General features: G+C 40.6%; 5 protein-coding genes across 5 annotated transcripts; 2 read left to right on the top strand and 3 right to left on the bottom strand.

Annotated features, from left to right (window-relative positions):
• Positions 1 to 1,245: 1,245 nt before the first annotated feature.
• Positions 1,246 to 1,512, top strand: SS1G_01670 (predicted protein; the record flags this gene model as incomplete). Its single annotated transcript, XM_001597426.1, has 1 exon — positions 1,246 to 1,512. One exon carries the CDS (start codon positions 1,246 to 1,248, stop codon positions 1,510 to 1,512), a length of 267 nt encoding a protein of 88 aa, XP_001597476.1.
• Positions 1,513 to 2,149: 637 nt separating this feature from the next.
• SS1G_01671 (predicted protein) lies at positions 2,150 to 2,706 on the bottom strand (the record flags this gene model as incomplete). The annotated part of the gene is made up of 3 exons (XM_001597427.1): positions 2,150 to 2,401; positions 2,583 to 2,640; positions 2,675 to 2,706. 3 exons carry the CDS (start codon positions 2,704 to 2,706, stop codon positions 2,150 to 2,152), a joined length of 342 nt encoding a protein of 113 aa, XP_001597477.1.
• A 1,431-nt stretch (positions 2,707 to 4,137) lies between these two features.
• On the bottom strand, positions 4,138 to 5,574 carry SS1G_01672 (predicted protein; the record flags this gene model as incomplete). The annotated part of the gene is made up of 5 exons (XM_001597428.1): positions 4,138 to 4,393; positions 4,954 to 5,011; positions 5,115 to 5,195; positions 5,240 to 5,317; positions 5,568 to 5,574. 5 exons carry the CDS (start codon positions 5,572 to 5,574, stop codon positions 4,138 to 4,140), a joined length of 480 nt encoding a protein of 159 aa, XP_001597478.1.
• Positions 5,575 to 10,120: 4,546 nt separating this feature from the next.
• SS1G_01673 (hypothetical protein) lies at positions 10,121 to 10,747 on the top strand (the record flags this gene model as incomplete). Its single annotated transcript, XM_001597429.1, has 3 exons — positions 10,121 to 10,137; positions 10,283 to 10,355; positions 10,610 to 10,747. The coding sequence occupies 3 exons, from the start codon at positions 10,121 to 10,123 to the stop codon at positions 10,745 to 10,747; spliced, it is 228 nt and encodes a 75-aa protein (XP_001597479.1).
• A 1,160-nt stretch (positions 10,748 to 11,907) lies between these two features.
• Positions 11,908 to 12,177, bottom strand: SS1G_01674 (predicted protein; the record flags this gene model as incomplete). The annotated part of the gene is made up of 1 exon (XM_001597430.1): positions 11,908 to 12,177. One exon carries the CDS (start codon positions 12,175 to 12,177, stop codon positions 11,908 to 11,910), a length of 270 nt encoding a protein of 89 aa, XP_001597480.1.
• Between the last annotated feature and the right edge of the window lie 271 nt (positions 12,178 to 12,448).

The raw sequence follows: 12,448 nt of genomic DNA on the forward strand, positions 1-12,448 counted from the left end.
GAGTTGAGAGGGTGGGTGGGTTTGTGATGTTCTATACTCAAAGTTCTTTCCACAAGCAAAATACAAAGAAAGTTGAAGGAAGTTGTTATATCGTCTTTTTTTCCGATTCAATTGAATGGGCAAAGGAGCGATGAATCCAGGATTTTATGGTAGGAAGAGGATGTAGGGGAGACGCGGGAAGACGGCTTAGAATTTTGGGAAGTGAGGGAGGATTGAGAGGGATTATTATCGGGAAAAGTACCTAGGTTGGTAGGTAGGTAGGTAGGTAGGTAGGTAAACTAGGTACTTGGTAAGTGTTTGGCGGAGAGGAGGATAAAGTTGATAAAGTTGATTTGTGTAGGTATTGGCTATTATTATGGACGGTTCGGGAAGAGGTAGGTGATAGGGTGAAGATGAGTACCTGGTATGTATGGTACAGGTCGGTACCTAATAAGTAGATAAATGAGTGAGCGGGTGAGGGAGTTTGACCTGAGTTGATTTGACTATCTAGTACCTTTTGGGTATCTTTCGGTGAATGGTAACCCTAGTTAGGCACGTTAAGGTTGCGCCTAGGTACCTAGTGGGTAGTGTAGGTAGTGTAGGATAGTGTACGGAGCAGCGAGCGAGGATTTAGGCCAATGTGAACGGCGTGAAAGGATAATTCTGTCCGGAGTTTTGGTATGAGAGGCGTAGGGAGACTAAGGAGTGGAGTGGAGTTAGCTGTAAGCTAACTCATAAAGCTAAAAGATACCCAAAGTTTAGAAGTGTCTGATATCTCTCTAGCGGAATACCTAGGAGTCAACTCAGTTAAGTTACGAGCACCAGTGTACCTAGTAGGATATCACTTGTGAATTAATGGTCCTGGTATGGATGGTCACTACTTGTAGGTCCTGGGTACGGTACGGGTTCTCAGTATTCTTGGAAGCTTCCTGGCTTCATCCTTGAAAGATATTCTTCGAAATAATGCTTAAATCAATAATAATACCTACTCTGTATGAAACTTATATTCTCTTTCCCACTACTCGTAATTTCCTATACATGCGCCAGTGTTGTTTGAAGTTTGAAGTTCTTTCCTTTTTGCTCTGATAGCTTAAGTAGTGGTAGGGATGAATGATGAATGATTAAGGATTAATGATTAATGATTCAGTCGCTTGTATCGTGCTGTTTTAGCGCCTCGAAAGAAGGCTGTGATTGAATTGGATCGAATTGATGGATGACGGATTGATGATTTAAAAAGCGGCGTGTATCGATCGTATTGTCAAAAGTATGTCCGTACTAGGCACTTATCGACAAACCCACCAAGATCTAAACTCCAAGCTAGAGTATCAGCATGCTGATATTCCCGTATCTTACAAGGAAGGTACCTTTCACCCTCAACGATGCTGCACTCTGAAGAAAGAAGTTTTATCTTTAAAAGAGTACCTACTTATGCAAACAACACGACAGATAGATCAGCATGCGAACTGTGCTAGTGCCACTCTCAGTACTAAACCAGGTAGTGCCTCCTTCAAGAATGGAGTAAATATCTGCTAAGGTTATTAGCCGTTCCGATATTGGGTTTTGGTTTTTGATTTCAATTTTGATTTAACACTCGGAAACGTGCTTTGCAACCTACCAATCAAATTATTGTTAATGAAGGGTTGAAGCCTTTGTGAGGATGAGATAGATGTGTGGAGGGGATAATACTCCACAGCGGGTTCAAAGCTGGAAATATCAATTAGAAAGAGGGAGTTGAGAATGAGACCGAATGTTGGGATTGAGGCAATTCAGTTGCTGTATATATATGTATGTACTATATACTCAAGCAATTGAAAAGATAACAGTCATGAATTGTCATGAGAGTATGCTGAATTTACTAATACAAGATATCCCATGAAGTATCGGAGAAGAAATCAATGGAAGGATTTATGGATGGATGAGAGAGGATAGAGTAAGCAATAATATAAATAAATAACAAGCACAACTCAAAGTCAACTCAAACACGTCTCACCTCTTCTACCTACTTTGAATGATTTGATTCTCATTTGATTACCATATATATTACTTCTTCGCTTTCAAGATTGCTAGTAGTGTGCTGACATTCAAACTCTCTTTCTCCTCATGTTCCTGTATAAATTTCATTCGGTCCCTCCTGTCCTTGTCCTGTACCTCAAGTTTCTGTTCCTATGATCTACTGATCTACTCTATTCTCCTTGGGCGCTTTCACCACGACTTGGAAAACCAGTTTATTCATCCACTGTGCATAAAATTGTATAGTAGCTAAGGTTGTCATGGTTGTGATGGTTGTCTCAACCGAATAAAACGTCCCGAGATATCTTTCCGCTGCATCGGTATCTGTAATTTCAGCTTTCTTGCGGATTTTGCGGATTTTGCGGTACTCTGATGAATTCCCGGTTGTGGGTTCCTTTCGTAGCTGCCGTCGCTATGGCACAGCACACACAAGGTATCTCGACGTGCATTGCATTTAATATGAACGATGAATGATGAGTGATGAGTGATTAATATTTAAATTAACTCGAGGTATACTAGCTACAGTAATATGTACATCGGAGATCTCCAGATGTCTTCCAAAGTTACACTGCTTAAGGCATGGACTTGTTTACCTCGAGTGCTTTTTGTTTCTTGTTCTTCGAATTCAATTCAGCTGGAATCATCCCTTGACTTGACGTGAGGATAGTTCATAGTAAGATCTTACAGACGCTCCCCCAATGGATGGTTACATCCCATTGTCCCATGTATACTCACCCACTCACTTCCTTACTTCCTTGCCCATCAGATGGATTATCTACATCGCAAAGCTCCTCGAGTACATCCCATCTTCTCTCTTCTCAAACGTCACATTTTCTTAAACATCATATCATGGTACGATTTTCAAACATTGCCAAGGCATATTCACGTATTCACATTCATTATCAATATTATCGACCAGCATCTCTTCTCTTCCATCTTTTCAACATTCATATGTCATTCAAATTTTATTATACAGAGTACACAACATCTTTGTGTGAGAGACCCACTTCCCCTCCACCTTTCAAAGGCCACTCACAATCCAAGTTGCAATCCAAATATTCAAGCTTCCTCGTCCACATGCCGCCGGCAACACTATCCAACCTATCTCAAAGCATGATCGCGCATCATTGACATGACGGATTTTCATCCCGCTGCGACCATCCCAAAGCATCATCCCTATCAAGTCTGAAGGCAAGCTCCTAACGTAGTTCTAACGCACATGCTACCTATTCCGGAGCCCCTGTCCATTCATCACCTCCACTTAAAAGCCAGGTTTTCGAAAACGTGCATCGAATTTTTCTTTGGTGATCAGGGTTATCAGGGTCGATTCGGTACTAGGTATGGGCTTTTGGTGCGACGAGTATCGATATTCAAGAGATTCTTATCTTTCCCCTCTTCCAAGGCTGGTTTTGCGAACTCACCGTAAGTTGGAGATGGATGATATGCACGAAAGACAAGACACAGTTTTATGATATGGATCTTATATTCTTCCGATATTTGATTCATTCTTAGGTGATATATAATTTTGTGCCTTGTTTTTATTCCCGGATATCTTTCTGTAAATTTTGATGGATATATCTATAATACCCAGCATATACCTTGACATCCATTTACACCTTATCATCAAGAATCAATTCAAGCTTCATCAGCAGAGAATATCCAAGCTTCACGGCAAAAATGACAATCAATGAAATCATACGACTTCATTTCTTACATCATATGTTCATAACCGACAAACTGCCCTTCTTGGTTTGGTAAGGTAAGGTAACTATCTTCCCCAGAATATGCTCAGCTCGTAATAAAGAAAAGCAAAGAACACCAAAACATTGAAAGAAGCCGCACTAATCAATAGCACTGCCATCACACGTCAACAATTATCGTATCTTTTAAGGTTTTCCTTTCAAAATTATCCACGCGAAAAGCCTACACCCGACGCTTCGGGCACCAGTTCCTTAGCTCTCAAATATCTCCAGGAACATGATAAAATATCAAACTTGGCAAATGGGATGAGACCTTTTAGGTCGTATTTCCTCGCTTGTGTCGTTCAGTTTTAGATACACTTTGCACGTTTTTTTTTTTTTTTTTTTTTTTTTGTAAATACTATACACTTTTTCGACGGACTGCGGCTCTGGTGCTGTGACTGGTGGACTAGTAGATACTTCTTGGCAAGCAATTGACCAATTCTAATTCATAGTCTATAGATTCATAATCGGTCCGTACGCTCGCGCGCATAATTGCTACTATTTGCGCAATCTCATTCGACCTCGGTGCGTGAGGGGAAGCTAAAATCTTAAGAGGGAGAATATACTCGAGTACGGAGTAGAGGATTTGAGGATCATACATAGTTCCACCATTCTTCCAAGCTCGGACCAGATAGTGATAGTCGAACCACTGAGCGAGTGAGCTACACAAGGACTACTATCTCCAAGAATGCTTATTACAAGCCATAAACAAATAGTACTGTTTCCTATGTGCACCGTCGGCTATATTGCAGACGCTTCATTCTATCCTTCCAAGGAAGGTAACGGGAGAGGCGATAGCACAACCTATCAGTGCCAAGTCTTTTTCATGCACAAGTTTCAGTGCCCCAAGATCTGAAATTATGAATACTTTAAAGCAGCACGAATAAAAATGAGGGGTAAATTTTCTCAAGTGACAGCTAGCTAATCTACCTACCCTACCTAGTGCATCGACATTACATACGCAGTACTGTAAACGCCCTCCATGCATTGTCATCCCTCTTATGTACATCGACAATATTTGTTTGCTTCACACTTCCATCCTTCAAGAAAATACACGCCACCATCGCCAATACCACATCTCCTCAAACACAGGATCCTATTGATGCCCAAATCCCATCTGCATCCCTTCTCGCTCGATGTAAAAATCGTTGCACGTCTCGCCCCTCATACCCCTCATTCCAACCCTCATCATCCATCTTGTTATTGGCGCCTGCTTACTTACCCCCTCAATCCATCCTCAATATCAGAAGCAATATCGAAACACCAACGACTTTGGACTCCTCATTAGCCACGCAGCAATCCATCATCATCACATTCTTATCGCGGAGCTGTCTCCGAATGAAATAATGATGGATTGAATCCATCGATCTTCATTCTACTTACTGAGATAGGGTTTTTTCTGAATACCGAACTTAACTTCAGCCTCCTTATGCAGCTGTGCATCCTGGCGGCATTTGAATATTGCTTGATATATTTTTCTGCTTGGCGGTTATTTCATCCTCACACACTTTCAAAAGTGGTGCGTGATTTCACAATTTTTTCTTTGGTGACGTTCGCTTCTGGTATGAGCGAACGATTTTGAGTTTCTATCAAATTTTTGGTTGAGCTTTTGATTTTCCTACAGGAATTGGGATTGGTTAGGTTTTGATGGATTCCTGGATGTTCTCGGGTTTCTCGGGTTTCTCCGAGTCTCCATCAAATACTGTTATCAGATTCAATACCCTCCATCCTCCGCGCTAGTGCGCGGCCAAAATGATGACCCTTTTCTTTAGGCGTCCGTTTTCCTTCTTTCTGTCGTTTGATTTCGCTCTCAATTCATCCCTCCAATACATTGACTCGACATGGTGGTATCTTACTTCGGCAGTTGCGTGAATTCCTTCTCCAGTCTAGCGGTGGCGAGATTCTTTTGTCTCCTATGTATGTACCGCACAATCTCGAGAGATTCGGGCTCTTGGCAATTCGGTTGAAAATCGGTCGGGTGAATATCAGGTCGATTGTAATTTTACTTCCTTTTCATTATGACAAGTGTCTTGAATATTTTACAAATATTCAGTACAATATCAAAACGATACAAATGTTTATATTTCCTTCTATTTCTATACTCTATAATACTTTTATAAATTGAAATATTATAATAGTTTATCTTTTATAAGGAGACTGTTTACATTCCTATGACATTGAATGAGGCTTTTCGTTGAATCAAAAGCTCTATAGTCGATCTGATATTCATTCGACCGATTTCCAACCGAATGCTAAGACTACCAATCTACGAAGAATAAGTATAATATGATAGGATACCATACAATTTCCAGCTATCGGGGATTTTCATACTAGATTACCGCTGGACCGGGTGACCGGGTTCCTAGGGACGGAGTCTGCATGTATTGTAGGGCTGGGTACTCTGCTAAAAAGTTTTTCCCTATCGTGGGCTTAGATGCCGGTACGATCCACGAGTATGGTCCCCTAAAATTCGTGTCGATCTTGAAAAGTGGATTCCGTGCGAAGAGACGAATATGACTGTCTCGAACTCTATTTTATCACTGATTCGTCGGTGTACAAATTTCCGACTTCACTGAGCTCTAATATCCTAGTATTTAGAGATGATTGAGTTTTTTCTATGAATTCAATTCGTTGAAATGAATCGAAATGTTTTCATTTGCGCGGATAAGTATTGCGCTTAACTAAGTACACCTCAAAATTTTAATTTTCGTGTTACATATCTCGAAAATAATTCTTAAACTACAATATCCATCCACAAGCAATCAAAAATCACGCAGAACACTGACTCGGCATGGTCATATATATCTCGAGTCCCACAGGTTTTGATCTGATAAAACCCAATATCTGCGGGACCTCTTCAGCATCTCATATTCCCACTCCACACCAATTCCACAGTCCGCCCAGTTGTACAACATGAAATCCCGCATGTTACCTATGAAAACCCTCCGCGTGTGTTTATCTCGTGCCACCTATCCATCTCTTTAACTTTTTCACCCGCGTTTATCTGCACGAAAATTCATTCCGCATCGCAATGGCACTTCTCCACAAATTACATCACAAATTTTTTTTCCAACGGGATCGTGGGATCGGACGAATGATTGTGCCGGTAGAAGGTTTGGAATAAAGTGGATGATGATGATTTTCGTGTCGTGGCAACACGTCTTTGAAGTGGAGTTACTTTTGGCTAAATGAACTAGTTAGGTAAGCATTGATGTGTAATGTTAGGGTCAAGTGGGAACACATAATACACTAATTGAGGGGCGGTGCTATGTACTGTTTGTAATATGTATGTATGGGAAAAGGGGGTTAGGGACAAGCGAGAATTGATGGGTGGTTGGTTGACACGTGATGGTGCTAGTTTTTGGAGATTAGGGAATGGGATGCTGTTGAGTGGTTTTTGTAGTTTTTTCTAGAGGAGATTGCTGAGATTAAGATCGAGATTTTGGCTTAGGTTATTGGGTTTTAAAAGATCGGTCTTGGGTTATAATGATGATGTGTTGTGTCACACTCAAGAATACTGGGTAAAGTATCTTGTATTAGAAAATACTAAGCTAAGGAGAAAAAGAAGAAGAAAAACAAGAGTAGAGATTGATTGATTGATTGTGTTTATCGTCATAGGCCGTAGGCCCACGCGCCAAGGCGCGTGATAACCTTAGCCATCTATTCCAGTTTTGGACAAATGACGCTCAGAGGAGAAGCCTCTGAATGGTTTACTAGCTAGCTAGGGGGAGTATTTTTATACAATTTAAAGGGGGCTAGGGCAGGGTTTACATGATTGCCTTCGCAGGGGGGGTTTGGGCCGGTAGGCCTTTTGGGGTTGTAATTGTGGTCATCCTCGTCCACTAGATCACTACCTCTTGATCTCTCTCCCTGTCTCCTCGTGCTTGTTTAGGTTGTTCGTATGCATACTTGTTTTTTTTTTTTTTTTTAATGAAAGAAAAGGGAAAGATGAAAGAGAGGAAAGAAGAGGAAGGAAAAGCACCCTTAGAGACCTATTAACTCCGTTTGAATCCAATGAAAGAAAGAAAGTTCTTTTTTTATTTTTTATTTTTTTTTTTTTATCTTGCACCTGTGTGCCACGGGCAGATTTTTGTGTAGAATTTGGTGTATTCTAGCCATTCGGCTAGTTTGGCTATACCGGTGGGATTGCTTAGAAGCCAGGGGATAGCTTCGGAGGGGGGGCTCTTTGTGAGCGCTTTGAAGGCTTTTCCTTTTTTGCAAAAGAAAAAGTGTAATGGAGTTTTCCTTTTACCGCACGAGCAATGGACGTGGGCTGTAGTGTGAGAAACAAGAGTAGAGAGTTTTCCTGTGATTAAATACAAACGGGGCATGCCACGTGACCCGAAGGTGTGAGGCGTCACAGTACTCTGTTCGTATATTTAGTAATATTATTAATGTAAGTCTTATTATATTCTTCATTCATTTGGATTAGTTTTTATTTCTTACCCGGTTAAAAATTGATTTCCGCATTATTTATTGTATGAGTTTATCATGCATACCCATGTTACGAGGTTTGCCGTCTAGATCACGTGGAAGTGCTCTTGGCTCTCGAGGTGGTTTATAACTAGGCGTCAAGCAGGGGCTTAAAGTAATGACAATAATGATATACAATTCGTAACTAATAGTAGAGTATACTAAATGATTGATCTTGAGCACAGAGCTCTATACAAAGGAAATCCATCTTGATTATATAGACCTTCGTGCCTCCTTAAAAAAACCGATGGCTATGAGCCCGACAAATCGATCACCGCAAAGCCGATCTCGATTTGTCGGTTTCTTTATCATGTGATCAAGAACGTGACCTATGTTACTGTCCGACGTAACAACCCAGTGTTATAGTACACTATCGGAAGAGAATTTGAGTTGTTATGATTATGAACAAAATCGACAAGAAGCAGGGTTACCTATGTCTGTCCGTGGGTGCTTCTCGGGTCCTGCTTCAAAATCTTTTGTACGTGTTGTTTGGTAATCTTACTTAAAAAGTATCTTGGAAGACCCCCTGGAGATCATCAAGTTGTTGATGTTAGCCCCTACTCTAAGAAAGCTAGAATTTTAATCCATATAATTACAGAGAGATTTGAAATTATTCAATCATATAACCTAATAATTAGATATACAAAAAAAAGTTTTTATATCTCTCTTTTCATAATAAACCTTTCTATATTTATATATTCTTTAAAATTTATATAACTTCAACCCTAAACTTATTGTGAAACCTATTTTCTTTATAATTAAATAATATATTACGATATCATCTAAGCGGCTTTGCCTTACATTTTTCCCTTACGGCGTGCTATCCGGATGTATGTAAGATTATCTTGACCTGCCTCTTTTACACTATGAAGGTATAGTATTCCCTCTTTTGTACTTCGGCAGCTGTTCGAAAAAGTGACCGATTCAAATCTCAACTAATTACTACAGCAAATCCAGGATAGAAACATTTGTAACCAATCTTTTCGTACTCGTTTTACTCCTGCTTCCCGTTCTCCTAGTATTTGTCCTATTCCGACTGACGGAATATCATAACGTCGATATCATGTATAGGTTAGTGTTAGCGTAATACTAATTTTCACGCTCTTGTTTTCGGCTGTTTGGTCGTTCTTCATACAGGCAGAAAGACATGAGTTTTGGGGCTGCTGCAGGGGTGAGTTGTTTCTCGTTCATATACCACAGGTCGGATTTGGTGAACAAAAAATAATTGAAGCAGATACTGTGTGGTATCGGTCGTGTTTCTTAGTAATATCTCGAATGTTAATTAATAGCGGGACTTCGAAACACTGTGGAGTTGCTCGATTGTACTATTTTTCCGTTTCACAAGAAGATGAGGAGAAAATTGATGTCGGGGGTCACCACGAAAGAATGCGCCAAGCTTTAAAGTCAAATCATTCTCAACTTCTTAACACTATATACATTTATTCCCGATTATCTTTGTCTCAAACGCCTTCATGACTCTTTGCTCCTTTGAAAAATCTCATTCCCATTTCAAATGAGGGACCAGCTCCGTTCCCACCATTCACATACTACCACACAATGCATTAACGAACTGCTACATTCCCATCTGGAAACTGCAACGCCCCATTCACTTCTTTCAACCATGCTACTCTCCCATCTGCAAACACTTCCATCCTTGGTTTCAACTTCGTCTCATGCAAATTAAAATCATCCACCGTTCCAATTCGCAAGATACTCATTCCCGGATGTCCCGAGCTGATACGATACATAAGTGAACCACATGTTCTACAGAAATGATTTGACATGCTGTTTTTCGTGGCGATTGTGTGGGACTGACTGTAGACTTTCAGATTTTCACGCCCGCGAATATGCTTTATGTGTGTATCGGCGACGACGAAATTAGATGCAAACATTGAAGCGGTGATTTTGCGACAGTCATGGCAGTGGCAGATAAGTGTGCTGATTAAACCAGGGCCTTGTGTTGGCTGAGGAGTATAATTAGCGCCGAAACCAGCTAGCGAGAAGAGTGATTGAAGGGTGGATATCTTTTAGGAAGATAGGATGTTGTGCAATTAGACTTACGAAGGATAGTTGAACAGCACCACAGAAGCATGTGGCTGTCGCTTCGTCTTCGTTACTCCAACCATCGCTTGCTCCGCCAGCGAGAGGAAAGTGAGGCTTTGATATATCGGCAGTGGTCTCGTTGGCCATAATTCTTGAATTCAAGGAATTTTTCAGTGTGTCTGTAAAGGTATTGATGGATTGAAATAAAGGACATGTAATGATGTGAGGAAGGCTTTTACTTCAAGAGTTGAGTAAGAGTTTATATAGATGTTCTCAGATACATTGGGCGATGGTTGACATCTAATAATGGACCGTGCACCCAAAATTAGATTATCAAGCTTACCTTCTCGCTACCATAATAGGAGGTCAACATTACCGCATTAGGACAATGCCATATTGCCACTGAACTTAATAATCACAACACTGACATCAAGCAATCTGAACCAGAATTTCAACAAGTCAGAAATCTATTTCCAAAAGAGGAATTCAGAAATACCTAGTTGAGAAAATGTGGATGGAAACCATGAGAAGGAAAGTGAATCGTCAATGAGCTTTATGACGACACTACTATTGGCTTCAGTTTGTCATTCGATTGAGTATCAGAAAGATGAAGAAACGCTTATTTTCTATTTTGAGCTCCTATAATTAGCTTCGACTTATCGCACTATTGCATATCTGATGATTTCGGCACTGTTAGCTTCGGCATTGCTAGCTTCAGCACAGACGATGCCAAATACTAAAGCTTTGCAACAATAATTCCTGATACATGGGCTAGTATAAACGGATGGAGTTTATTAGCGCCTTCAATTGGGTAATCATTAGTTTTATTGCCCTTAGACTAGCGTCTAATTCTTATATCGTGGTAACAAATGCATGATGCTTAAACCTCCTCTCGCATGCGGCAAAAGGTCCAACAGTTTTGAAAATTCGCGAATAGTTAGCGAGGCCTGAGATAGATCGGTTACACGAAAACTGTATAAACTGTTCTAGATTAGATTATTGCGGCTGACTGCACCAGATTTTGTGCTCCGCCAAAATCCCAAACGCGTGAATATTCAAGGCAAAAGACAACAAAAAAACAATGTCTAGAGGCTATAAAAAGCAAAATAGCAGCACCACTTGGAGCCTAAAGCTTGTCAGATGGCTCACTTCTGCTTGCTAAATTGATCAGGCGATGTGGTTTTTGTGTGTCCACTCACTTCCAGAAGATTCCCTAGTTGCATCCGTTGATCGCCAACTTCTAGCAGTACTGCGAAAGCGTGAGATCAACACAAATCCTTATTTTTACTGCCCCGGGACAAAATGTGCAAGGTTTTCATCTATTGTACTGCAGTGCACTGGTTGTTTGCTTCCCTTGACTAACCAGCCTGCGCATAAATGGATGATCTGGACATACAGATTTTGCAGTATGGCTTGAGACGGTAGACTTTACGACAACTGAGATCTCAACGCACTAGGAGGAAATTATGAATTTTGGGCTGACGTCTTTCGACTATGTGACAATGAATACAGCAACTTCGGAAAAATAGCAAACGCCCAGAGTCGGTATGATGTTTTTGTAAATGATGCATGGAGTAAGAAGTCGAAGGAAGATGAGGCAGCTAAATATGCGATAGATGCAGTAAGCCAGATTTTAAGCTGAACGATGCATTTTTCCCACTTACTGATCAATGCTCAAACTAGGTTCCATTTGTAGGCAGAAAGAAGCGGCATCGTCAAAATCAGTACGACCACCGCGGTTACCAGAATTACCTCGATGGATTGTTGTTGTGGACTCGTTATGTGCAGCAGGCAATGCCATCAATTGTGCTACCTTGACTTCGGAGTTTGGATAGGAAAGACTAATCACTGAATTCTCTCCAATCTTTCGCAGATTTTTGAATGTGAACAGAATCGCGACGTTGGTGTTGACTTTTGGAGGGAAGCGCATATGTTCAATATTCCACCAACATGTTCAATTAATGAGAAATGGTTGAGTGCTTTGAAATCTGCTTCGAATTTTGAGTATATCTAGGACACGAGCCTTAGACAAGAGTTCGTGATATACGTGTGGTTAATGTTCATTAGTCAGCAATACAACCATAAAATCTGCCTCCCCTGCTCTTTTTTTTTTGGCTTCTAGTGCAACATCATTCTGATTAATTCAATGAAAGTAAACTATCAAAAGGTTTCATAACATAAATTCGAAAACTGTTCCTCAT

Source organism: Sclerotinia sclerotiorum, genomic scaffold (genome assembly GCF_000146945.2).
Source record: "Sclerotinia sclerotiorum 1980 UF-70 scaffold_2 genomic scaffold, whole genome shotgun sequence".
Classification (NCBI taxonomy): domain Eukaryota; kingdom Fungi; phylum Ascomycota; class Leotiomycetes; order Helotiales; family Sclerotiniaceae; genus Sclerotinia; species Sclerotinia sclerotiorum.